The sequence below is a fragment of the Acinonyx jubatus genome, chromosome A3 (genome assembly GCF_027475565.1).
Source record: "Acinonyx jubatus isolate Ajub_Pintada_27869175 chromosome A3, VMU_Ajub_asm_v1.0, whole genome shotgun sequence".
Lineage (NCBI taxonomy): Eukaryota > Metazoa > Chordata > Mammalia > Carnivora > Felidae > Acinonyx > Acinonyx jubatus.
The window spans coordinates 42,364,218-42,389,655 of record NC_069388.1 but is presented as its reverse complement, the minus strand read 5'-3'; the positions used below and the strand labels follow the sequence as shown (position 1 = coordinate 42,389,655).

Genomic DNA, 25,438 nt, shown 5'->3' with positions numbered 1-25,438 from the left:
CGCCCTTACGCTCTCACGATATCTTGTTACGTCACGGATGGTCGCCATCTTGGACTCTGGCTGAGTAATAAATTCTCCCGCACGAGAGAGCGGGCTTTCTTGACACGCGCTTTGCTGGGAGAGCGTCTGCTTCTCCGCGTCCTTCTCGCGGCCCTGCGGTCGGTGGTTTCCGCGTGGCCCGGAGCGAGGGTAGGCCCCGAGTAGCTTTTTTGCCCGGCTCCAAGATGGACGGCAGCGGGGACGGGGGAGGCCGTTCTGGGGGAGCACGTGGCGCGCCGCTGGCCTTTCCCGGGGCTGCTGGGATGGTGGAGGAGTCCGGAGGCCTGCCGCCGTCGGTCAGGGAGGCTGGCGGAGGCGGGGCCGCGGCCGCCCCTGAGAGGCGCCCCCGAGGCGGCGGCGGCGGCCCAGTCTCTTCTTTCCTCGCACAGCCAGGCGGCCCCCGCTCGAGTCCCGCGTCGCCATGGCCGCGGTTCCCGAGTTGCTGCAGCAGGAGGAGGACCGCAGCAAGGTGAGGCCCTCCTCGCTCTCATGCTCCAGGACGGGAGGCCCCGCCGACCTCCCGGACCCCCACATTCCTTTCCCTGTCCCCCGGGGACTGCTCGTGCCGCCGTGTCTCCCCGCGAAAAGCCCTCCACGCGGGGGTACTCACCGGTCCCCGCGCGCCCTCTGCTTCGTCCCCTTTAAGGGCTGTGCCGGCGCTCGCTGCGGACCCGAGGCGACAGAGTCTCGAGATCGGTGTCGGTAGCACAAGCCCGGGTGGCGGGTACCGAGAGCGCGCGGCGAGTCTCCGGAGCTTCTCTCTGGAGACTCGGGAATGTGCTCTCGCGTGGAAGGTTGTGAAAACTCTTAGCAAAAACTGAACAGTGAAGGTGAAATCCACCTGACATGCCGCAAATGGCATAATTTGGTGCCGTTGCCTTCAAACTGACCCCTCTCCCCCGCCCCCCTCACTTTGGGAAAGGTCTCCTTGGCCCAAATACTGGGGAAATTCCGTCAAGTCCAATCTGACGCTTGTTCCTCACAACTTTGTAAACGCCAAATGCGTCACTGCGGGAATTCTGTAATTTTTAGTAGGCGCTCTCCAATACTTACTGAACTTGGTTTTTTACTTTTAAAATCTTGCGCGTTTATGTAAACCGTCCCCGTGCCCCCTAAATCTTGAGGTCTGAAGGGTAACTGTTGCAGTAAATTCAGGGTATTATGGCCAAGTAAAGATTTAGAGGCCAGTCTCTGCTTATTACTGGCATTTACACTTCAGATAGTTTGGCAATTTGTAGAGGTGGGTGCGAGCCGCGACGTTATGTGCAGATGAATCATCACCAGGAAAGTTTTTCTGACCGAAAACGAAAAAAAAGAATACAAGGCGCTTTCAAATGTAGGTGACCTGGAAGGCACCTTAGAGTTACACATACCTAAAAGTCAAAGACATCCTTTGATCCACAGCATGTTTGGAGACACATTCATGTAGTCAGTAGCGAAGTTAACACAGCTAGCTGGATTCTTCCAACAAAGTTCTTGTTGTCGTGTGTGTTTAGTTTTTTCTTCTTTTTTTTTTTTTAATGTGTACATATTTTAGTGTTTATTTTTGAGACCGGGGGGGGGCAGAGGATCTGAGGTGGACTCCAGGCTGACAGCGGAGAGCCCCTAGGGGGTCTGGGACTCAAAGGTGAGATCATGACCCTAGCCACCCAGGTGCCCCTCACTGCTCTGTTATTGAAATGCAGCTTTGTGTGTGACAGTAAAGTCTTGATTGGGGTAGTTTTTTTTTTGAAATTTGAAATAAGTAAACTTTCTTTTTTTTTTTTTTTTTTAAACTAAGAGGTAAGTGGGAACTTGAGACCATGATTCTTTGTAAAATACGGCGGTAGTTTTGTCTATAGAAGTTTAGGTGTTGAATAGGAATTTTGACAGCAATTTGACTTTATTTCTATCACCTGATACCTCACCTCTTCCTCCAAAATCTGTTTTATTACAGCATTTTAAAAGGAGTTAACTCCTTCAGCTATCTTCCTGTTACCACACTAGATTGTAGCTGGCTTTTAAAATAATTTTCCCACCACGCTGATGCTCCGGCAGAATTGGAAGTTTATAAAGGCTGTTTCCTGCCTGTTGGTTTTAGTGGGTGCAGGCGAGGATTATACGGAATTTTCCTGATTTTTTTTTTTTTAATTACAGAAATTGGGAAATAATAAAGCTTAGTAAAATGCTACTCTAAAACTCAGCTTTATTTTGCTTTTATCTGTGATGCTTAGCCCCGTGCTGTGAATCAAGTCTAGGTGGTTTTCACTGTTGAGCAAAAGGGAGTTTGGGACAAGTGTAAAAAAAGCCCAAACAAACAGGAAGTCAAATCTTAGGCAAACTATCCTCTTGCCATAATACAGCCTTGTTAGTCAATTGAAATTTTTTACATTTAAAACAAAATTTTTTTTTAATGTTTATTTTTGAGAGAGAGAGAGCATGAGCAGGGGAGGGGCAGAGAGGGAGGGAGACACAGAATCTGAAGCAGGCTCCAGGCTGAGTTGTCAGCACAGAGCCCAATGTGGGGCTCAAACTCAACGAGCTGTGAGATCATGACCTGAGCCGAAGTCGCCGCTTAACGGACTGAGCCATCCAGGTGCCCCTGAAATATTTTACATTTTTAAACTGAAAATGTTCTAAGTTTAAATATTCTGATTATTTTGGGATTTACATGAGGATAAGGGTTCATGGGGTTTAGGTCCACTAGTTAAGTAGGGAACATAAATGATGCTTGAGGGTTTTGAATGCTTGTACAGCAAGTGCTCTTTTTGGCTTGTTCAGCAAAACTAAAAGGAGTATTGGTTTGTATTTGGTAGCCTGATATTTCCGTTTAGTTACATCCGTTAGCTGAAGGTTTTGGGATTTGTCTCCTTTCCCCAAAAGTAGTTTAGGAGAAGAGATACATGATTAATTTTGTTTTTTTAACTAGTCCTCAACTGATAGTAAAGATTATATCTTGGTCTTTAAATTCAGGAAAGTAGGTTTTTCCCAAGTTTAGTGCCTGAAAAAGTCAACTAAAGGATTAACACCATTAGGCCTTCTCTTCATGATAAACTAGTAATGAGCTTCCCTGTCCCCCAGAGTTCCCTGGTGTCTGGAGTTTTCTGTGATGGGTAGAGGAAAATAATTGGAGATTATGCGGAACCTTTTTTCTGCAACAATGATAGTTAACCCTGGCCTTTAGTCAGTCTGTACTTTCTAGGTTCTCTGAGGCTTCCCTTTGCCAAAAAGTCATTAAAATAGCTGGGCAGCATGTTTGAGTTTCCACTCAGGTTCAGTGTGTATCTTTCTAAGGGTCCTCATTGATCTTGGATTTTTTTTTTTTTTTTTTAATGATTCTTAAATTGCTGCTGGACTGAAGCTTAACACAAAAGCTTTGCAAGAGCTAGGTGATACCCCTCCCCACCTACTGCTGTTACAACTTGGTCTTTCACTATTTGGTTATATGGACTTTGGGTGGATGGTGTCTCCTCAAAGCCAGTCATTAATATTTGAGGTACTGCTCTGGTTTGCAGCGAGTTTTTCTTTAAACTGGTGTGGAAGTTGTAGGGATGCTACTCTCCTCCAGCTTGGATGGAAGAATGACCTACAATTTGTGTTAGTATAGGAACAGTCTTGAACTTTTAACAATACTATAGCAAGTCCAAACTTAGTAATTTTTGTAGACTGGAGTTTATACTAAATGACTTCATTTTTCTTTTAATTTTCTAAGCTTGGGAAGCATGACTTATCAGAGCTGCCCACACCTTAGTTCTGGATCAGTAACTTGCACACAGTGTCTTAGGATCCTCATTTGTGAATGCCACTTTAGTAGGTCATAATCTCACTTTTTTTTCTTTTTTTTTTTTTCTTTTTTTGTGCTATGGGAAGAAATGGCCAAGGGAGAATTTTCTAGATTCTGAGGTTAAATTTTCGTTTGGTGAGACTTCGATTATGTCTAATATAGAGCTTTAGTTTAAGGTGGGATTTCTCAACCTGAGTACTATGGACATTTTGGTCTGGGTAAGTTTTTGTTGTGGTATGTACATAGTACATGTGTGTTTAGCAATATCCCTGGCCTCTACTAGGTGACCACTCCCTTCTCTCCAGTTTCGAGAGTAAAATTACACATTGCCAAATGTCCCTTCACTGAGAATCACTTGTTAATTCTTCTCTCTAAAATGGTGTGATATGAGTGGATTAGGTCGTGTTAGAGGCTAAATACTTAGTAAGCCTATTTCAAATCTTGTCAGATCTAGGACTGAAATTCTAAGGCAACAATATGCTATATAAAATATAAGCGTTGTTGACCATTTTTGAAATTAACTTTCCCCCCAGTATTGAGGAACCAAAGATGGTTAAAGGTGGTTTTCTTCAGCAGCTTCTGGACAATTGAAGGTTACAAAGGGGCACATAAGTGTTTACCATGATGGAGTTCAGTGCCACTTTGGACAGTGGAAACCTGAGGCTCTGATGACAGCACTTGCAGGACATTTGCGCTGGGATCGATTGAGTTACTTTTTTTAATTTTTGAGAGAGAGAATGAATGGGGGAGGGGCACAGAGCATTCCAGGCAGGCCTCTCCTGACACAGTGCAGAGCCCAACACTGGGCTCAAACTCACGACTGTGAGGTCATGACCTGAGCCGAAATCAAGAGCTGGAGGATTAACCGACTGAGCCATGCAGGTACTCCGGTTATTGAGTTACTCTTAAGAGTATCTTTCTTCCAAAAGAGGGATGTGGAAATCATCAGCTGTTTCATATCCCAAATGCAAGCCATAAATACACAGAGGGGAGTGTGTAAGTTGTAGTTGAAGGCACAAAGGAATGACTGAACTACCTTTGCTTTAGAAGTTGGGTCTTCGGCTTGACTCCCTCCCACTTCTCCTTTAACAAATTTGTTGTGATATTTTAAGGTACTACTGTGTGGTCTGGAGAGGAAGGGTAATTTTCTCAAGATAGTTGCTTATGTTAACCTGTGGTATGCGTTTTCTGCCTGAAGAGTTTACGATTTACGTCTCTTGGTGGGTCAGACCCATAAGTTTTCATTCTGGTCAGTGTGAATCATGAAAAGTACAAATGTAGGTGTTACCACTTGCAAAGCTTTTATTTGGCTTTTCCATGGAGGGCAGTACAAAGCTTGAACATTGGTGCTGATGGGTCCCAGGGAACTGGTGAGTTATAAAAGTGAAGAATTGAAATCTTTGTATCAGAATGATCTGGGAAACATGTCCTACTTCTGACACAAAGCAGAAGAAATCCCACCATGAAGCAGGCGATCTCTTTGTATGCTTTTTGTGTCTCAAATTTAGATGACACAGGCTTAACCTCAGACAGTTCTATCCATGTTGCTGAACCATCTGCATTGGTGGTGAAGGTAAATTTTTTTATTCTTAAACCTATTTCTATTTCATCTTGGGTTGATCATAAAGTAAGATCATAAGGATAAGATGGTAAATGTTTCTGAATACTCTCATCAACATGAGTAATGTGTAAAATGTCAGGTTTCGGAGGGCTGTGGACATAGTAGACTAGGGAATTGCTGGGAGGAGTCTTGGTGGGGATGCAGAGGATTTGAGCTTTGAATGAATTTGTTGGAGCTACTTCCTCTGTAGCATTGGTGTTTTGCTTCCCAGCAAAAGATCTGTACAGATCTCAACTCATTTGTTTGTGAACTCCTTTGAAAAAATAATCCAGGTATCTGGCAAGTAGATGGATTTTTTTTTAAGTTCTTTTTTTTAATGTTTGTTTATTTTGAGAGAGTGAGAATGAATGGGGGTGGGGCAGAGAGAGAGGGAGACAGAATCCCAAGCAGGCTCTGCAGTTGTCAGCCCAGAGCCTGACCTATGGCTTGAGCTCACAAAGCCGTGAGATCATGACCTGAGCCGAAAGCAAGAGTCACACTTAACTGACTGAGCCATCCTGGTGCACCAGTAGATGGATTTCTTGAAATGAAGGTATTTAAGCTGATAGATAATACAACTTAATCTCTTTCTGGTTCCTTGTTGGGATTTGACTAGTTCATAGGCTTGCAGCTCTGTGAAGTGATGATTCAGTTTATCCATTCGCTGAGTGCGCTGCACTGACCTTCTTCCAAGCCTCGGTTCCTGTTCTAGGAACTCGGAGCTATGTAGCCTCTAAATGCCCTGCAGTCTGCAGTGTTCTACCGTGGACAGCTTGTGTGTTGGTAGACTACCGGTAAGAATGGTTGGTGTCAGCAGGGGTGGGGCCCTCTGGGTCCCATCTCACCAAGATGAGTGGTGGAAATCTGATCACTTGCTGCAGCCCTTTATCTAGTTTTTAAAGCATGTAACTAACTTCCATAGCTATTATCTATGTTGGTAGCCTGAGATTTTCCAGAAGTCTTTGGTTCCATTGTCTTTGAGGATTAAGATATAATATTGGCAGGCCTGAATTATAGGAAGGGGAGATCCAATTGGTGTGAGGGAGGAAGGAGGCAGGAGATGAAGACAAAGATCTATAAAAGCAGAGCTCCTACGTTGCTTATAGTCCATTGAATTGTTTTTTATGCACCAGTGCTATGATGAAAAGCTGAGCTTGAATGCAGATAATAAACAGGTTTTGGTTACCTTTCAGGATGGAAGAAAACTAACAATTGGAATAGCAATACTTGAACCATAAAGAGGGTTTTGGAGGAGGATATGGCATTAGAATTTCTCTAATAGAGCACTTCCTAATGAATTGGAACCAGAATACAGTATGTTTCTTAAATATACTTTTTTAATGTTTTTATTTATTTTTGAGACAGAGAGCATGAGCAGGGGAGGGGCAGACAGAGAGAGAGAGAGGGAGACATAGAATCTGAAGCAGGCTCCAGGCTCTGAGCTGTCAGCACAGAGCCCGACACGGGGCTCGAACTCATGGAGTGTGAGATCATGACCTGACCTGAAGTTGGACGCTTAACCGACTGAGCCACCCAGGTGCCCCGAGTATGTTTCATAAGTATCATGTGAGTCTTGCTTCAGAACTAATGCAGATCTAGAGTTGTCTGCAGCTGAGCATTTTTGGATTTATTTCCTCACAAATAAGTATTGGGCTATGTAAGGTATCCTTACCTTTCTAGCTGAAATAGCTTGTTTCTTGGTTCTTGTGATCAGAATGAAAATCTGATTTACAAGGCAGGCTTCTTGCCTCCGTTTTGGCTCCATGCTATTGACACTATTCATGGATGACTTGTCATATTGGCCCTCTCCCTGACACAGGTCTTAGTTCTGTAGGCAGTGGGAAGGATAAAGCAAAATCCTTAGGAAAAAGGAACAGTTTGAAGGGAAGACATACTGATGTCACATGTGCTAGCGTATTCAATTCCTTACTATGTACAGAATAAGATTTATTTTTATTTCCAAGGTTTTATTCAAAATTTTTAATACTGGTTTCAGGAGTAGAATTTAGTGATTTATCACATATAACACCCAGTGCTCATCACAAGTGCCCTCCTTAATACCTATCACCCATGTAGCCCATCCTCTGCTGCAAAGCTAGTTAGATTTAATGGTTATTCAGCTAGTCCCCATTCTAGCAGAGCACAGTTACTGTGGAGATAATTTCTTTTTGTTGTGTCTTGTCGTTTTGGCTGCATGGTGCTAGTTTAAACTGGAGTCTGTAGTCCCCATAACATTGATATTTTCTGTAAGTATTTCTATTTTCCCCGTGGATTCTGAATTTCAGAATCTACCCTTCTGTGTTGTCCAGTCACATAGGTACCCTTTGCCATCTGTAAGCCATTAAACCATTTGAAGAAGGAGCTTTGCACTTGATGCTCTTTGTACCAGAGTGAGTCATAAATGAAATTTGGACCAAAAGTGGTTTTTAGCAGCTCAGAGCTCTGCAGAATTGTCCTGTAACCAGTGTCAGGTGCCCCAACTGTGAAGGTGATGATCAGGTGAGGAAATGCACAGGGATTCTTTATCAGTTTTTCTCCTTTTCAGGTTCTCTTACCGCAAAATTTACATTCAGAAACTTAAATTCCATTGTTTGAGACTAGGCAAGGTTTTTATTTTATTTTTTTTAAGCTTATTTGAGAGAGCACGCAAGCAGGGGAAGGCCAGAGAAAAAGGGAGAGAGAATCCTAAGCACAGTGCAGAGCCTGATATAGGGCTTAATATCACAAACTGTAATATGACAATCATGATGTGAGCTGAAATCAAGAGTTGGAACCTTAACTGACTGAGCCACTGGGTGTCCTGAGAGTAGATACCTTTTAATTAAAAAAAAATTCTTTTTAATGTTTGTTTTTGAGAGAGAATGCAAGTGGGGGAGGGGCAGAGAGAGAGAGAGACCTCAGGGACACAGAAATCCGAAGCAGGCTCCAGGCTCTTAGCTGTCAGCACAGAGCCTGACATGGAGTTTGATCCCATTGACCTCGAGATCATGACCCAAGCTAAGATTGGACACTTAACTGACTGAGCCACCCAGGTGCCCCAGAGAAGATACCTTCTAAATTCACTTCTCAGGAGATACCTGAGGGAACCAGGAAACAGAAAAATTACATGCCTGCTCTCAGATAGTTCTGCAGTTTGCCTCCTTGCTGATTAAACAGCCATTTTAGGCATTTTGATATCTGTGGCCCAAGTCAAAGACGGACATGTTGGCCTGCAGTGCTAAATAGTACTCTGAATTCTTACTTGGGATAGAGGTGGGTGAATGGGCGAAAGTATGTGAAGGGATGCCATCCACTCCTTATACCCTCCATGCTGGTGATTTATTTAGCACATACTGTGGCATCAAGCTGTGGAGTTAGTTTTGTTGACTAAGGAGAAGAAAGAATGCTGACCTTTTAATCACACTTGTGCTTCCGGAGTCAGGATACAGTGCTGACTTAAAAGCTTTGAACATTTCACAACTTTTTACTCCTTGATGATTTATCTTCGGTATCTGGAGGGTTATATGCTTCAATACAAGAAAGTTGATTTAACTTGTGAATGAGAACTCTTGAGTTGGTGATGGATGACCTGAATGCTTAGAATTTTGCAGGTATCCCTTTTTAGACAACTCTTTAATGCACAAATACAGACTTACTGTGCTATCTGGGCTGTTTTTGTTTGGTTTTTGATGGTTAAGACTATCATGTCAGGTGGTTGGATTTTCGTTTGAATCCCTTCCTGGGGCAGTGTATCTAGGCAAAAATGATTTCTTGCTGGAGAAGCTTGGGTCCTTGATAGCCTGCTATGGTGGAAAGTCTTTTGAAACCTTTAGGGGTTTTTGCTATTTCTCTGTGTGCTCACTGCAAAAAATGAAATTTGTATGCTGACAAGAAAGGAAGGCGGTAACATAATAGTCTGGAGTTTTACCTCTGTGTGGTTGAGAGTATAGGAAGAAAGGTGAAACCAGAGTAACTTTTAAAAAAAATGTTTGCTTTTGAGAGAGAGAGACATAGACACAGAATCTGAAGCAGGCTCCAGGCTCTGAACTGTCAGCACAGAGTCTGAGTGTGACTGGAACTCATAGCCATGAGATCATGGCCTGAGTGGAAGTTGGAAGCCTGATCAACCTAGCCACCCAGGCACCCTGAAACCAAAGTAATTGTTCTGTGGAACAAAAAGCAGTTGGGAAAAGTCCATTGTAGCTTTGACTATAGTGCTTAAATGAATTCCATTTACTAGATTACATTCCCCTGGGGTCCTTCAATCCTAATTCACAACGTAGTCTGTGTGCAGTTTGTAGGCTCATAGAGTTTGCTTGGCTTGTAGTGAGCTAAAATGGAATTGTCGGCATGTTAAAAAAAATTGGCTGGAAACCAGGATTTGTGACTTCTTCAGGAACTGGAATCTTAGGCACCGTAGCAGTTGTTTAAATGCACCTTAGACCTGTTCCAAGGGCTACTCTACCTTTCTAGCAGTATTTCTGGACTCTTTTATACCTTGCCTACTTAACATAAGATAGACAGGATGGCCGGTATTCTCTGCAATCGAATTCAGTGTGTATTTTGAGATCTTTTTCAACATATTTGCCCAGTGGTAAGTTAACAGAAGGAAGGACGCTTTTATCAGAAATATGTCAGAGTTGTGATAAAATGAAGTGTCCCTGACCTTGGGGCTTTATCTTTGTTTGCAGAGATCTCATAAATGGACATGTGAAAATTAAGCCAAACAAGCAAATATTTCCTAGGAGTCATCAAGAATTCATTTTGAAGAAGTGTTGAGGTTGAGATGTCAGGGACTGTTAAAGTATACTGTGATTTTATTAATATTTGATGTTTGAATTATTTCTTAGAGGAGAGCCACTGTTTCAGGGCTACTGGTTTTTGCAATTTAAAATTTTTCTTCGTTGCAGTGCTTAACGGGAAAGGGGGAGTACTGGCAGCTTTTAAGATAGAAAAGAAAAAGAAATAATCCATGCATTTTTTTGTGTGTGTGAATCCATTTTTTGGTGTCTTTTATAGGCCTGGTTGAACCAGATTTTCTAGTTTCAGAAGTCAAACCTTGGTCTTGAACTTTTTATTTTGAGGCAAAGAATCCACCAGGACATACATACCTTTGTATTCCCTGTTCTCTCATCCTCTTGATGCCAGTCTTCACTTGGCATTCTCCAGGTGCAGTAATCTAGAGTGTTGTGACATGTTATTTCAGCACTAGTTTCCTAGTTGAGTGGAAGAGGGATGAGCTGCTTATGCTGGTGCGCTGTCAGGCCATGTTTGTGTCAAGTCTTCAGATTGACCATCAGCTTGTCTGCTTTAAAAATTAGGAAATTCATTATATTTTAAGTTTAGTAGGAAAGCATTTTAGCCACTTTTCCACAACAGTGAAGTTTCTTCCAGTTTTCTCCCCCCAAATTCTTAAACTGGCAAAAATGTGTTTTGGGGTATTATTTTCCTCTGAATTACCAACTCACAGAATCAGTTACTTTGGCTTCCAGGGCAGTGTTTTCACATTTGTCCCTCGTGTAACCACAGTGGGAGTTTATAATTCACCTCTTGTGTCTAGATTTCTCACCTCTTTGAAACAATCCCTGAATATAAATTGGTTCACTCTTGAGCTGGATTTTTCTGTCTACTCAGGAATCTCATACCACTTTACTGTTGTTCTCTATGTCTTCTCTTTTCTTAGTTTCTAACTTCTTTCAGTTCTGTGTACTATCGGGTTAATGCCTTTTGAATGTTATTTGTAGTTTGGGCATTTATGTGAGAAGTTCAAGCTTTCATTCTATCTAGTTCAAGACTTCTTACTAGTACAGTTGAAGTGTTTGGTTAAATGTATTTTTCACATAGACCTAAAATCATGTAGTTGCTTTGTTCAGATTACATAAATATTTTGGACCTACCTATCTGCAGGTTTCCCCGCAATTTCAAATAAGAGATATCTCAGCTGACTTTGTCATAAATGATCTTTTTTTTTTTAAATTTTTTTTTAATGTTTATTTATTTTTGAGACAGAGAGAGAGCATGACCGGGGTAGGGGCAGAGAGAGAGGGAGACACAGAATCTGAAGCAGGCTCCAGGCTCTGAGCTGTCAGCACAGAGCCCGACGTGGGGCTGGAACCCACAGACCGCGAGATCGTGACCTGAGCCGAAGTCGGACGCTCAACCGACTGAGCCACCCAGGTGCCCCAATGATCTTGTATAGAACACCTTTTAATTACTAGCTTCCATTTTTAGAAGGATACTTTTTAACACTACAGTGAAATTGAGACTAATAGCTAAAAAATGTATTTCAGCTGAGATCTGTATCTGTGGACCTGAATGTTGATCCCTCGCTTCAGATTGACATACCTGATGCACTCAGTGAGAGAGATAAGGTCAAATTTACAGTGCACACCAAGGTAAGTGACAGAATGACTTCAGTAATCAAAGCAATGTTAGGTTACAGCCTTGTGATTCACAGTGATGAAGAGACCTCAACTGAAATGGTTGCTTTTTTGCTTTTTTTTTTTTTTTTGGCAGTGTAGAACTACTGCTGAGTGAGTACATCCCTCATCTTGCTTGTAGTGAACATCAGATAAATGCTCTTGGTTCAGCATTTTCCACTATGGTGGAGCCCTTGGGCTGTGGGTATTGCTGATATTGTATATACTCTGCTCCATGAGGAAGCCGAACCAGATAAAGTGATACAGGTGGAGCTGCCTACTAAACAGCACATCTTCCACCTTTGTTTTTAATTAGCATGCATGAGAAGTGCTTGCTTTCTCCGTATTTACTAAATTATTGGCCTTTGCCCCTCCTGTTTCTTGTGATTCAGAACAATTTCCAGAGTTTTAGTTTGACAAAGGCAATATGCTAATCTGAAAAACATGGAAAGTAAATGTAATTTTGCAGAATCCATCCTTTCTGGAACATGTTCAGCCTCCTTTCTCCTTCCATACAAGTTAAAATGTATTGAATGCTTGTCTTATGCCAGGCATTGTTGAAAAGGGTTTATTTACCTTTATTTTATTCATATTTATTTAGTTTGTTTATGGATTTAATTTTCTCTTTACAACAACTTTATGATGGCATCCTATTATCCCTATTTTACAGATGAGGAAACTGAACCACATGTTTAAAGAAAGTAAATGGCTGAGGCACAATTTGAATTAGGCAGTTTGATGCTAGATACAGGCCACCTCCGGCATACAGACCTGCTGTCTGTATGTAGGGTCCTCTCCCATGTGGTTTTCTTTTAATACCTTGGTGGCTTGATTAGCATGCCTCACTCAGGAGGCAGTGCAGTGTGACACCTATGTGATTATATCTGCCTAAGTTGACCTCAGGTGGAGTTTTGTGAAAAGAATTCCTTACAGAATATGTTGAATCTTAGCTATGATTTTAGTGGGAAGGTCACGTGTTGCTGCTTTTGTTCTTTACTGAGTCTCACTGAGATGTTTTATTACACAGAATTTTCCCATAGCGCAGCCCAGGAAATCCAAACCACTTTATCAAAAAGTGGTAGTTACCAATTAACTTCTTACTCTGCTCTTTACAGACAACACTGCCCACGTTTCAGAGCCCAGAGTTTTCTGTTACAAGGCAACATGAAGACTTTGTGTGGCTACATGATACTCTTATTGAAACTGCAGACTATGCTGGGCTTATCGTAAGTGCATTTTAGAAAATCAAACAAGTCAGTTTCTTCTACCTTATTGTTCATTTTGTTTAAAGAGACTTTTACCCACTTTTTATAAGGGGTTGTGAAAACTGATTTCATCTACCAACTAGAGCAGGTGTTATTGGTAAAGGCTAAAAACATGAGAATGGTGTTATAGCTGTGAGGTGAAGCGTAGTCTTATGACCTGTATAAGAGAAGAGGCTAAACGGTTTCATGATTTGAATCTTCCCTATCTTTGGGTTTGGGGTTTCTCTGGTACTTTCAGCCATCAAGAATTGATTTCTAGGAAAACCTCAGTAGTGCTGATGGCGTACATTCAGTAGATTTCTCAAAAGTGTTGTAGTCTGCTCAAGGAGTGAGGGAAGCCGTTGTCTTTGTGTTAACAAAAGTAGTATTGAAGCCTGTGTTTGAGAATATTCTCTTCACTCAAAATTAGAGTTGTTTCCTTTAATATCTAGAGACTAATTTTGATGGTGCTTCATCAACTTCATTTTAGCGCTGATTATAGTATTTACATTTTAAACTTAAATGGAAGCAGGCTGATATTATACCCTATCAGTCGTCCATCATAGGTAACCTGAACAAATGCTTGCAGTCTGAGTGCCCAGGTGTGGGTAGGAGATTTCTTTTTTATATGGCCAAAAGGAATCACGTTAAAAGAAAAACAGAGATTGACCTGTCAGCCCCACTGGGATGGCTGCCTTCTGTGCATAGGCACTGAGTAGAACACCACCGGGACAAGAATACTCTCAAGTTAATCTGTTTCCCCTACAGATTCCGCCTGCTCCTACAAAGCCTGACTTCGATGGCCCTCGAGAAAAGATGCAGAAACTGGGAGAGGGTGAAGGGTCTATGACCAAAGAAGAATTTGCTAAGATGAAGCAAGAGCTGGAAGCGTAAGTGGATTTTCTTGACAGGACGGTGTCTTTTGAGAAAAAAGTGGTGATGTGTACAGAAATCAGGAGAAGCTGGCAGCTTTTCCAAAGTATGGCAGTTAATTAGTGGCCCCATGCTGTCTTGTAGAACTACATTTTGCAGTTTGTACTTTAACTTTGATTCTCTGGGGACCACTGACACTGGATGGACCCAGTTGTTTCCCCCCATGTAGACCATACTCGGAATGCTGGTCTGGCATAGTGAAGTAAACCTTTGTCTTTATAGATAAAGACTCTCAGGCTGCTGATAATGTACAAAGCCTTACTCCCTGTAGTTTGGTTACTGGAGTTATAACTGAAACTAGATTGCAGTGATGGCTCTTTCAAGGCAGCGCTCTGAATAATAATCATATTGATGGTTTGAAAGAAGTTCAGGTTCACAGGAAGCATATTTTAACTTGGTTATAATTTATTTCAAACAAAAATGGATTCTTTATTCTCTATCACGGTTGGGGGTTTGCATTAAAGTTTCTTATGAAATTATTGTACTTCTCTCTTGACTCCCTCCCCCTTCCATAATCAATGTGGTGCCCGTTTCAAAGCTCTCTTCTGTGCCTTGCCTTACGCATGTCGCTACTCTCTAGGGCCAATGCTCATACGCCTCCAGGTATGACTAAGTATATTAGTCTTAGTTATATTAGTATAACTAAGTCATTCCCCGCACATGGCTTGAGTGTCTATCATGGGCTGTTCTGAGCATAAAGCACTGAATGCAGCCAACTGAAGTCCTACCATTGAGAAGTTTAGAGTGATCTTGAATACCTAGATTGAGATGAAGTCACTTTATAATGTCTAATTAAATTCTAAGGCTTAGTAGATAGACTTCAGTGCTATGTACTTGGCTACAGGATTAAAGGGTTTTCATTATTTTACAGAAACCATGTTCTGTGGCTGCTAAGTACTAGCACTGATTGCATGTAGGTTTGGACTTTTTGTAGACTTGCTCAACTCTGGTTATACTTTACTTTTGCCCTTCTTTGGGTTCATTCCACAGATTCCCAATTGGCAAATGCCGTATTACCTAATTAGATATAAAGTTATACCAAAATGTTTTGGTCCAGTTCAGGTATTTCACTTAGTGGTATGAAGCAGAACAGTGATAACCAGGACCAGTATTGGTCGTTGAGTCGAGTGGTGCCAGTTGAATTCCTTGTGTGCTTCTCTTCCAGTGAGTATCTTGCAGTCTTTAAGAAGACTGTGTCCTCTCATGAAGTCTTTCTGCAGCGGCTCTCCTCTCACCCTGTTCTCAGTAAAGATCGCAACTTCCATGTGTTCCTGGAATATGATCAGGATGTAAGGCATTTTTGTTCCATTTCCATGATCCAGTGAAAACACACATGACCATATTTTTAAAAATACGCTTGAAGGGCCCCTGTCAGGCTCAGCTGGTATATAACATGCGACTCTTGATCTCGGTGTCATGAGTTTGAGCCCCATGTTGGGTGTAGAGATTGCTTTCAAAAAAATAAAAATAAGACATGCTTGATATATTTTCTGAAAAATTGACTTTTAAAGTACTGAATTTTTTAATGGCTTAATGGAATCCTTTTTTAGATGCTGTTTCCTTCTGCCCCATAGATCCATTGTGTAAGACATTTTTAAAGATGCTACTTAAAGATTTTTACTTTTTATCCCCCAGTTAATTTTGGGATTATTAAGAGGAATTTTGATTCACATTTTTTTTCTCCTTGGCTACCTGTTTGTTGGAAGGAGTCATATGCTTTGCCCTTTTTTTCCAGTGTTATGTTTTTTATTACTTAATATGCGTGAAGCAAGCCCTGACTTAAAAATTTGCTCAGCATTTTTTTTTTTTTTTAAGTTTATTTTGAGAGAGGACAAGCCGTGGTGGGGGTGGAGGGCAAAGAGAGAGAAGGAGAGAGAATCCCAAGCAGGCACTGGTGCTGTCAATGCAGACCTGACACAGGGCTCAGTCTTGTGAACTGTGAGATCATGAATTGAGCTGATACCAAGAATCAGATGCCTGACTGAGCCACCTAGGCATCACACTTCAGCATCTTCTAACCAGTGAGTTTCAATAATTTAAGGATTTAGAGGCCACAAAGACATGCCTGGCTAGCTCAGTCATAGAGCATACAACTCTTGATCTTTGGGTCATGAGTTCAAGGCCCAGGTTGGGTGCAGAGCCTACTTTAAAAAAAGTTAAAGGCCAAGACTTAGTGCTAAGTAGCTTCCCAAAATAACTTTAGGTCATGCTTTTAGAATTATTACTTGTTATTTAGGTTTGGCTGTTTATTCGATATTTTAGATCTAGTGGTAAGATGGAAGTATCTTCTGTGTGTGCCTGTGTTAGTAAACAGTACCACTTAGAATGTATTTAGGGTTTTTTAAAGATTTAGAAAAATGTGTGTGCCATAAACTGTTCTTTTGGATTCCCCCCCCCAGCTAAGTGTCAGGCGGAAAAATACCAAAGAGATGTTTGGTGGCTTTTTCAAAAGTGTGGTGAAAAGTGCTGATGAAGTCCTTTTTTCTGGAGTTAAAGTAAGTGGCTTTTAGCTGTTGGAGAAAATTCTGACTTCGTGTGAATAGTTGACCTTTTATTTCTTCAGAAGAGCTATTTGTGAAACAAATGGTATTAACTTCACAGAAATGTAAATAGTTTTTTCAAATTTTGGTTATTTTTTATCTACTCATTGAATTTTCACTTATTCTCTTAAAATACCCTGTTCTCTCAAGGAGATAAGAACCTTCACACACTTAATTCTTCCATTTTCTCCTTTTCTATAAACAAAGCAGTTGTTCAATTATTTTTAGAAAGAAAATAAGCTACAGGATTAGTATTTCATGCTATTCTCCAGAACTACAGTGTCCACTTTGGTAGTCTCAGCCACATGCAGCACTTGAGCACTTAGCATGTAGTTACTTAGTATAATTAAAGAACCAGGTTTTTAATTTTACCTATGTGTTGGGTTTTAAGAATTTCATAAGAAGAAAAGAATATAAAGTATTAAAAGTAGTTTCACCTCTTTGTTTTTTTTTTTTTTTTTTTTTTTTAATGTGGCTACTAGAGATTTAGCACATGTGGTTCACATACTTCTGTTGGACAGAGCTGTTCTAAAAGACCAAATTGACATACAAGTCTCCCATTTACCCTGGTGATAATTAATCTCTGACTCCTCAACCCCCTTCCACTGATGGTTACCATCCACTGAGTTACCATCTTGTGTCTGACTTTTACCACTTTTGTGGAGGGCTTGAGCAGGGAGCCCAGAGTACAGGTGCTGGGTGGAGGGCATTGTCAAAAATTTGTAACTCTAGGACTTCATCCTTGCCGTGTTTTAAGGTGTGTCGGGCTGTCCTATACCCACACATTGCTGGATGTTTGGCATCCCTGGCTGGTATGCACCAGATTTACCCCCCATATACACAGATGTGGCTAGGTTACAGTGTAGGCAAGAACCACTTCTCTACCAGGATTGCTGGATCTTAGTGCCAGAGTTTTCCTGGGCATTGTTGAATGACTCTTCAAAGTGTTTTTCTCTGTTGACATTTCTTGCCAGCACTTGGGTTTTGCCAGTCTTGGGTATGAAATGCTGTTTTGTCAGTTTGGATTTCCCTGATCCATAGAGGTTAAAGTTCTTATGGATGAACTTATGTCCTTAATGTTTCTTTTGATACAAAATGCATTCATATTCTTAAGAGTTTTGCTTCTTAAATATCTTCTTTTCCTCTTTTAGGAGGTAGATGACTTCTTTGAGCAAGAAAAGAATTTCCTCATTAACTATTATAATAGGATCAAGGATTCATGTGCAAAAGCTGACAAAATGACCCGATCTCATAAAAGTAAATACCATTTACCCACTAGCCACCTTAGCTTTGCTCAGTGTGCCAGCTTTGTTCATATAAAAAGAGCTGTCCTTATTTCTGCAGATGTTGCAGATGACTATATCCACACTGCAGCCTGCCTGCATAGCCTGGCTTTAGAAGAGCCCACGGTCATCAAAAAGTAAGTTTTTCTTGGAAAAGCATTTTCCCTTTCCGTTAGTCAAAAACTCCTGGGTGGTATAATGAATAATGACTATAATAATTTCACTTCTGCTTTTGGGTGCCAGCTCATCAAGAGTAGATGATCGTCTCCAGCACTCAAATCTTATCTACCCTATGAATGTAGACAGATTTAAGGTGTTTGTTGGGGACTCGGGGCACCTCTATAGCAAACATGGTAGCTGTTGTCAAAGCCTTTATTTTTGTCAAACTGTCTCCATTTTTTAATTGATTTGCTTTAATTTTGGAGTTGTCTCTGAATGAAGTTTGCTTGTATGTTCTGTGGCAAATGGTGCTTTGTCTGGTAATGCCCTGGACTTAACATTTGTTTTGGTTAAGGTGGTCCTAAGGGTAATGCAATGACCCCAGTCATATTTTTGAGGTTTTTTATATGAACTTTTCACAGTTTGTCCATCCTGAGCATTTCTGGTGTGAGGTTGTATTCTACTTAACACCTAGGGCTTGGTATAACAAGTATAACATTTCTGATTTGAAGGTGGAAGTCAGGCTAATAGCAGAACCCAGGTGAAATAGTAGCTTTTTGTTTTGTTTTAAATAGTATATTTATGGCTTTGGGATACCCATGGTGGTGGCTCTTTAGAACCTGCCCTTGGTTAACACAGCTTTGGCATTGGTTAAAGACTATCTTGGGACATGGTTTCTGCATGGCAAGGTGGCTGAAGGGGCGGCAAGAGAGGCCGATACCCATGAGTGTGGCACTGTCCGTGTGTGCTCAGTTCTGTAACTGTCCTCACTACTAGATTGCGCCAATTGGTGATGAAAGTGCTTCTTTGATAAACTGATTGTAAAGCACTAAAGGCTAGGACTCCTGCATTTACTCATTCATGTCTTAAGAGTATTGATAAGGTCCTGTTTCATACATGATTTTAAGACCTTCTGCCAAAATCATGTGTATATTTTCAGGTACCTTTTGAAGGTTGCTGAGCTATTTGAAAAACTTAGGGTAAGGATTTTTATATTGGTCTTCATAATATTTTATAATCTGTAGATGTCTGCTTAGGTGATGGTGACTTTTACTTTTTTTTAATAGAAAGTAGAGAGTCGAGTCTCCTCAGATGAAGATTTAAAGCTGACGGAACTTCTCCGATACTACATGCTCAACATAGAGGCTGCTAAGGTAAGTAAGACAGGAGTTCCTGCATTGGAGTAATCCGGGACCACTTTGCCAAACTGAGAGACATTTGAATTACCATTAATTGAGTTCATTCAGGAATAGCAAGGGATTTGCAGTTTGGGGAAACACATGCTATAGCAAGGTACAGGCAAGTCTGTTCAGTGTTTGGGCTGGGCTTGTATTTAGGAGAGTGAAAAAGGGATGTCCAGCCAGAGTCCAAGCAGTAATCCTTTGGCTTGTATCACTTAAGAGCAGTAGGGGTGATGCTGAGTTGATCAGATAGTAATTTGGGGGATCGTAGGATATTGGATATGGGTGTAACTGAACACACACCAAAAGGGCTATTTCTGAAGGAGAAAAAGTGTTGGGGTTTGTGAGTGTTTATTGAATTGCAGTTACTGAGTCATAAACCATTACTTACCAAAAGGCAAGACTAAGTGGTAAGCAGAATGACCATTGGGAACGAAACATGGATTCACTGGGCATAACACTAAACAAAAATATTTAAATTACTCCTGCTGAATCAGGCAATGTAAAATTAGGGAAAATAATCATTAGAAGTAGGAATTCATTATTTCCCTTATAGTCATTTTGTTTTATTTTATTCATTTGTCTTTTGGCATGTTTCCTGAGTCTTCTATTTGGATATATATATATATATTTTTTTTTTTTTTTTACATTAGGTTGTATCTCATTTTCTATTTTAATGGACTTAAGAGCTGATGATAAACACAGATTTTTTGAGTGAACACAAGAACACATAATTGTATGTTGAATCTCACATATCTATCAGATTTCAAATACGGAGGTAACTTGTACTTTGCCATAGGTTGCAAATAGTCTTTATTTCAAATGAGAGCCTGGGGTTAGACTCCTCAAGGCAGGACTTGTGGGGCAGGGTTAGAGGAATGTTCTTCCTGCCTCACTGCCTAGTTGTGTTCTAGTAGTATCACTGTATGCACCCAGTAGTGCCTGCCTGTGTTTCAGTAGAAGGTGGTTAATTTTCTGAACTTGCTTTCCGTGACTGAATCAACTAAAAGAAAATCCTTTAGTTTCCACTGTTGGGTTTTTTTTCTCGATCCATATAAAGAATTCCAAAACCTGTCGACAATGCCATAAGAATTACTGTTCCAGCCTAATCTTGAGATTAAAGAAAACATAAAAACATGGGAGGGGAAGGTAGAAGTGGATTAGATTGTTGCCATCTGACATTTCAGGCAGTGCACTGACATCCACGGTACTTGGGCTGGTTTTTAGAGTGGTTCAGGTACTTAGTCTTCCTGTTGTGTTCTCTGGTGATTTTTCAGGATAAGTTTAACTACCATGTCCTTTCTGTTAATTTTCTTCTCAGGATCTCTTATACAGACGCACCAAAGCCCTCACCGACTATGAGAACTCAAACAAAGCATTGGATAAGGCCAGGTTGAAAAGCAAAGATGTCAAGTTGGCTGAGGCACACCAGCAAGAATGCTGCCAGAAATTTGAACAGCTCTCTGAATCTGCAAAAGAAGGTGGAGCAGGGCTATTCTTTACTTTTTGCTTTTTATTTGGAAATAATTTCAAGCTCACAGAGAAAAGTTGCACAGAAAGTAAAAAGAACACCCATATATTCTTTACTTGGAGTCACCTAGCTGTCTAGTTTGCCCCTTCTGCTTCGTCTCTTGCACGTGCACCCATGCTGCCACGTTTGTTTATAAATACACGTGGGGTGGTCTTTTCTTTTTTAGCCATTTGAGATTAAGTTGTATGTATTATGGTCCTTTTATCCCTAAGCTTTGTTGAGTATTTGTCTTACATCCCTATAGTACACTTACCCACTTTCGTAAACTTTAATACAACACACTCCAACCTGCTCTCTCTATTCTCATCTTATTGTTGGCCCTAATAATGGCTTCCCGTCTGGGGTTGCCATTAGGTTACCATTGCTCTTGTGTCTCCTCTAATTTGGAAGGAACCCTTCTCAGGCCCCCACCCCTTCACCTTTTTTTAAAATGACATTTGCCTTTTTGGAGACCATAATCTCTACAGTGTTCTTCATTTTCAGATGGTCTATTTCTGCAATGAATAGGTTCTAGTTATGCATTTCCAACAGAATATTCTGTGAGTAATGTGTCTTTCGGGTGTCACATCTGAGGGCATGTTCTGTTCGTTTTCTCCTCATTTGTGGTGTTAATTTCTTTGCTGTATAGTTAATACCCATGTCACTAATGAACTGTGTGAGGAGACCATTTAAAAACCCTGCAGATAGTTTCTCCCTAAATTTAGACTGTGTTGAGTCTTGCCTGAGCCAGCTCCTACTGTGCTGGTTGCAGAAAGACGATTCCCTGCTCCCCAGTTCTAGTGTTCTCTTCCCAAGCCTTTGGCATCATCATCATCCATTAAGCACAAGCCTTCCCTTCTTTTGCACATTTCCTTTCTTGTCATTGTTAGTCATGGGTTTCTATTTTTGAAAATAGTTTTTAAATTCATTATTGTAGTCCATTATTTTGGTGCTCAATTTGTCCAGACTTAGGGGGAAGCACCTTTAAGTTGGCATGTTCTATATCTTCTCTAGCCCTAGACATCACCATTTCTTCCAGAAGTGTAGGTTCTGTTTAGTTACAGAATTGTGACAAGATTAGGGTGTTGAGTGTGCTCATTTCTCCTGGGGTGTCTCTCTAGGCCCTTCAGAAGACAGCTAGGAAATGGAGGGGTGTGTAACTCTCTCCAGGAGTCATGGTGGCGATACAGTTCCAGTCCACAGCCGCAGGGTTCTTTTTTGCCTTATCTCATTCCAGAGTAGGGGGGATTATGGCTTAACTTTATTGGGAGATAGTGTTCCATTTCCACAGAACAGGAGTGTATATTGTAGTCTTTTCCTTATTAGGCGCGGGGCGGAGGGATGGGGTGGTCTAACCTGCAGTTCTCAGGAGCCATGGAACATGCTAGAGCAAAAGTCAAGAATGTGTTTTCCTGAATGTAATTATAGTGGTAACTGTGCTTGATTCACTCCCAGACCTTGGCTTTCTGTGACAAATCCCTAGCTCATTTTAAGACTGTTTTCTCAGAATTCCCCCTCCCCGCAAACCTTTGGTTCCAAAATCCAGGCATATCTGAAAACATCCTGATACTAGCAATAAGCAATAGAGTTCTTGTCCTTTGTTTTGTCTTGGCTTATGTTTTCAGTACTATAACTTAGCTGTAAGGGACAGAGCTTCTCTGTACAGAAATCTTGCAAAAGCCATGCCGATATGCTCATGTGGCCGTCTTTTGGATTCTTTTGAAGGAACCTTCTTGCTGCCATAGTAAAATAAATTCTTGTCCTTTGTTTAATTAGCTAATTTTAGGTTTTTGAGAACAGACTTCAAAACTATGGAGTTGAAATCTTAGATTATTATGTAGGTCAAAGTTTGGTAGCTCTGACAACTTTAGAGAGGATTAAGGAAAAACTACAAAACTTTAAAGTGGTGCCAATTTAGGCCTGTCCTGATTGCCTAAGGTTTGTCCATGTGTTGTTGGATTTTTATCCTCTTTATTCAAAAGTGTAAGCCTGGGTGTACTATATTTAAAAGTACAGTGTTCTATAGGATACTGCAATGAATGGATCTTAACCTGTTTACCTCTGATCCGAGTTCTTTCTAAACTTCATAGCTGAACTGATGAGTTAGTTGAATGAGCATGGTACAAGTGATAGTGTGGGCAGGCATCATGGGTGGTCTGACAGGTTAGTGTTGAGTCCTGGTCCTGGGTGCAGGCCTAGAGGCGGGAGGTGAGTTTATCTGGACATCCAGAAAGACCTGTTTACTATATCCAAGGTAGTGTTACTAACTTATCATTGTAAGTGTTCTTGCAAGTTTTTACTTTTTCATGTGGCTGCTTTCGTATTTCTTTTGGTTAGTGCTGCACAGACCTGATACAGGAGGGTATGTTTGCTCCTGAGGACTAGAGCACCAGCTTGATCTGGGAGATTTGAGCAAAGGAGTGGTGGTTCTCGTGGAAAGAATCTGAGGGAGGAAGTACTTACTTTTGGCTTACCCTGATTTCTAATAGGGCAATAGTCCTGAACAGTATTTGGCAATAGAAAGAAGAGATGTAAAGGTGGCCTGTTGTACAGATCACATCCACAGAGAAGCTGTCTGAACATGAGTGGTCATTTGAAAGTTTAAAAATAATCGTTTAAAATAGTCATTGGCGCAGGTATGTATGACTCACGACCTCTCCCGGCCCTCTTTCCACAAGCACTGGGAGTTAGAGGTTTGGGGCAAGACTGACCATTTCAGAGATTCTCCTAAGTAGTCCGTGGCATTATCTGGATTTTGATGTTCAGTGATTGAGTGCGGTGTTCATTTTAAAGGCAGTGGCAGGCACGTTACTACGTTGTCCATAAAATGTCAGGTGTGTGTCCCAATCACTGAGGTAATAAAAATGTGAGAAAATGCGTGTATCAAAGCTTTGAAGATTGTAAGAATGATATTTGGAAGTTAAAGATGAAAATTGTTCAGCTTTTATCGGTAAACTCTTTTTCAGAACTAATCAACTTCAAACGAAAGAGAGTGGCAGCATTTAGAAAGAATCTAATTGAAATGTCTGAACTGGAAATAAAGCATGCCAGGGTAAGTGTTTTCCTTCACATTAAGCCAGAAGCTTTTTAGGGTTCAAGTTCTTTCCCAGTTCACTGTCCCAGTGTCATCAGGCAGATGGGGTTTGCTTTGTGTGTGTGTTTTTAATATTTATTTTTAAGCAAGCGTGCATGAGGGGGGGGGGGGGGTCAGAGGGGAGCGGGGCAAGGGCAGGCTCCACCCTGACAGCAGCGAGCCCATGTGGGGCTTGAACTCATAAACTGCAAGATCATGACCTGAGCTGAAGTTGGAAGTTCAACTGACTTGAGCCACCCAGGCACCCCTGCGTGTGGTTTTAATCTGTAATGTAGGTGGGAGTTGTTGGAATTTTTTTTTCTGCTTGCAAGCCAAAATTCTGTAACTTATTGATGAAATACTGCTTTTGAGGAGAGCATATACTTGTCTTCTGATATTAATTTCTTTTTTGTTTAGGAAGGAAAAACTTCCTTGAATATGTAATGTCTAGCTTAATTTAATACAGAAAAAATGGAGAACAGTGATCCTCAATGTTAGATACACATTAGAGTCTACTTAAGGAGCTTTTAAAGACATTTTGGTGCACAGACCAATTCACTCAGTTTCTGGGCATGGCTTTTTCGGTGGTTCGTGGATACAGTTGAGTTTGAGCACCAGAAATGCTGTAAGGCCCAAGGCAACAGGGTCAGCAGAGAGCCACTGGAGAAGGGGGAGCAGTCACTGGCCAGTCGTCATTGGTTAAGCAGGAAGACCTTGAACATAAGTGTGTATTTTGAATTTCTTAGACTGTAACATTTACTTCTTAAGTCCAAGTCCTGTTGTGTATGAACTTTTAAATTGGGGTTTTAGAGTGTCATGTATACATAAATCATAACTGTAACATTCCAGACCTTTTTAAAGTTTATTTATTTGAGAGAGAGAATGTAAGGGAGGGATGGAGGGGAGGTGGAGGGAGGGAATCCCAAGCAGGCTCCATGCTGTCAGTGCAGAGTCTGATGCAGGGCTCAATCTCCCAAACTGTGAGATTGTGACCTGAGCCGAGATCAGGAGCTGGATGTTCAACCAACTAAGCCACCCAGGTGCCCCTCATTTCTTTTAAAATGAGAACTTTTCTAAAGCAATTTGTGCTAGGTCCTATATGAATATTTATCATTTATAATCTCACTCATGAAAATTTGTAGCAACTTTTTATCTGGTCTTTCCAAGGCCTTCAACTTCAAAGAACAACTCTTAGATAGCATTTAGGTTAAGTCACAGTAAGCAGAATTGGTGTGAGTGCATTGAGAGCAAACCTCGGGTGGGGGAGGTGCTGGATGGCCACCACTACCTTCAGTGGTGAGCCTCTCCAGGCTTCAGTCCCAGACCCTCAGAGGGGAGGAACTTGACAGCATGAAATTGGTGTGCAGGTTGTGATTTAATAAAGAATAGGACCAACCCGGTTTGGCAGGCTTCAAATCCCTTGTGAAAAGCTTTAAGTTGGTGGGTTTGAGTTTACTTCTTACAGATATGTAGGAGGTCTGGAATGTAAAACGATTCATTGGTCTACCTTGACTTCTTTCTTCCAGAACAACGTTTCCCTCCTGCAGAGCTGCATTGACTTGTTTAAGAACAACTGATCTGCCTTTTCTCTGAATGAAGGACACAAATGTGAAGCCAGCGTCACTTGCACTTAAATCATTACCACAGAAGATTTATTACCTTTGACTTTAGTTTAAAATTATGTGAATAAATATTTTGATTTCTAAAAATCTTAA

General features: G+C 41.1%; 1 protein-coding gene and 1 non-coding gene across 3 annotated transcripts; both read left to right on the top strand.

Annotated features, from left to right (window-relative positions):
- The first annotated feature begins 48 nt into the window (after nucleotides 1–48).
- SNX5 (sorting nexin 5) lies at nucleotides 49–25,438 on the top strand. 2 transcript variants are annotated; one of them, XM_027069519.2, is made up of 14 exons: nucleotides 49–189; nucleotides 429–508; nucleotides 11,672–11,776; nucleotides 12,916–13,026; nucleotides 13,813–13,934; nucleotides 15,143–15,266; nucleotides 16,377–16,472; nucleotides 17,669–17,774; nucleotides 17,862–17,937; nucleotides 18,900–18,939; nucleotides 19,027–19,113; nucleotides 20,462–20,621; nucleotides 23,617–23,702; nucleotides 25,250–25,438. In XM_027069519.2, exons 2-14 carry the CDS (start codon nucleotides 461–463, stop codon nucleotides 25,298–25,300), a joined length of 1,212 nt encoding a protein of 403 aa, XP_026925320.1. In that variant the 5' UTR covers nucleotides 49–189; nucleotides 429–460; the 3' UTR covers nucleotides 25,301–25,438. The 2 variants fall into 2 exon arrangements, with proteins under 2 accessions (XP_026925320.1, XP_014918724.1); XM_015063238.3 differs by lacking the exon at nucleotides 429–508 and having other exon boundaries at nucleotides 54–189.
- On the top strand, nucleotides 6,038–6,274 carry LOC113602641 (small nucleolar RNA SNORD17). Its single transcript, XR_003424121.1, has one exon. It is a non-coding gene; the product is annotated as a small nucleolar RNA SNORD17 (small nucleolar RNA).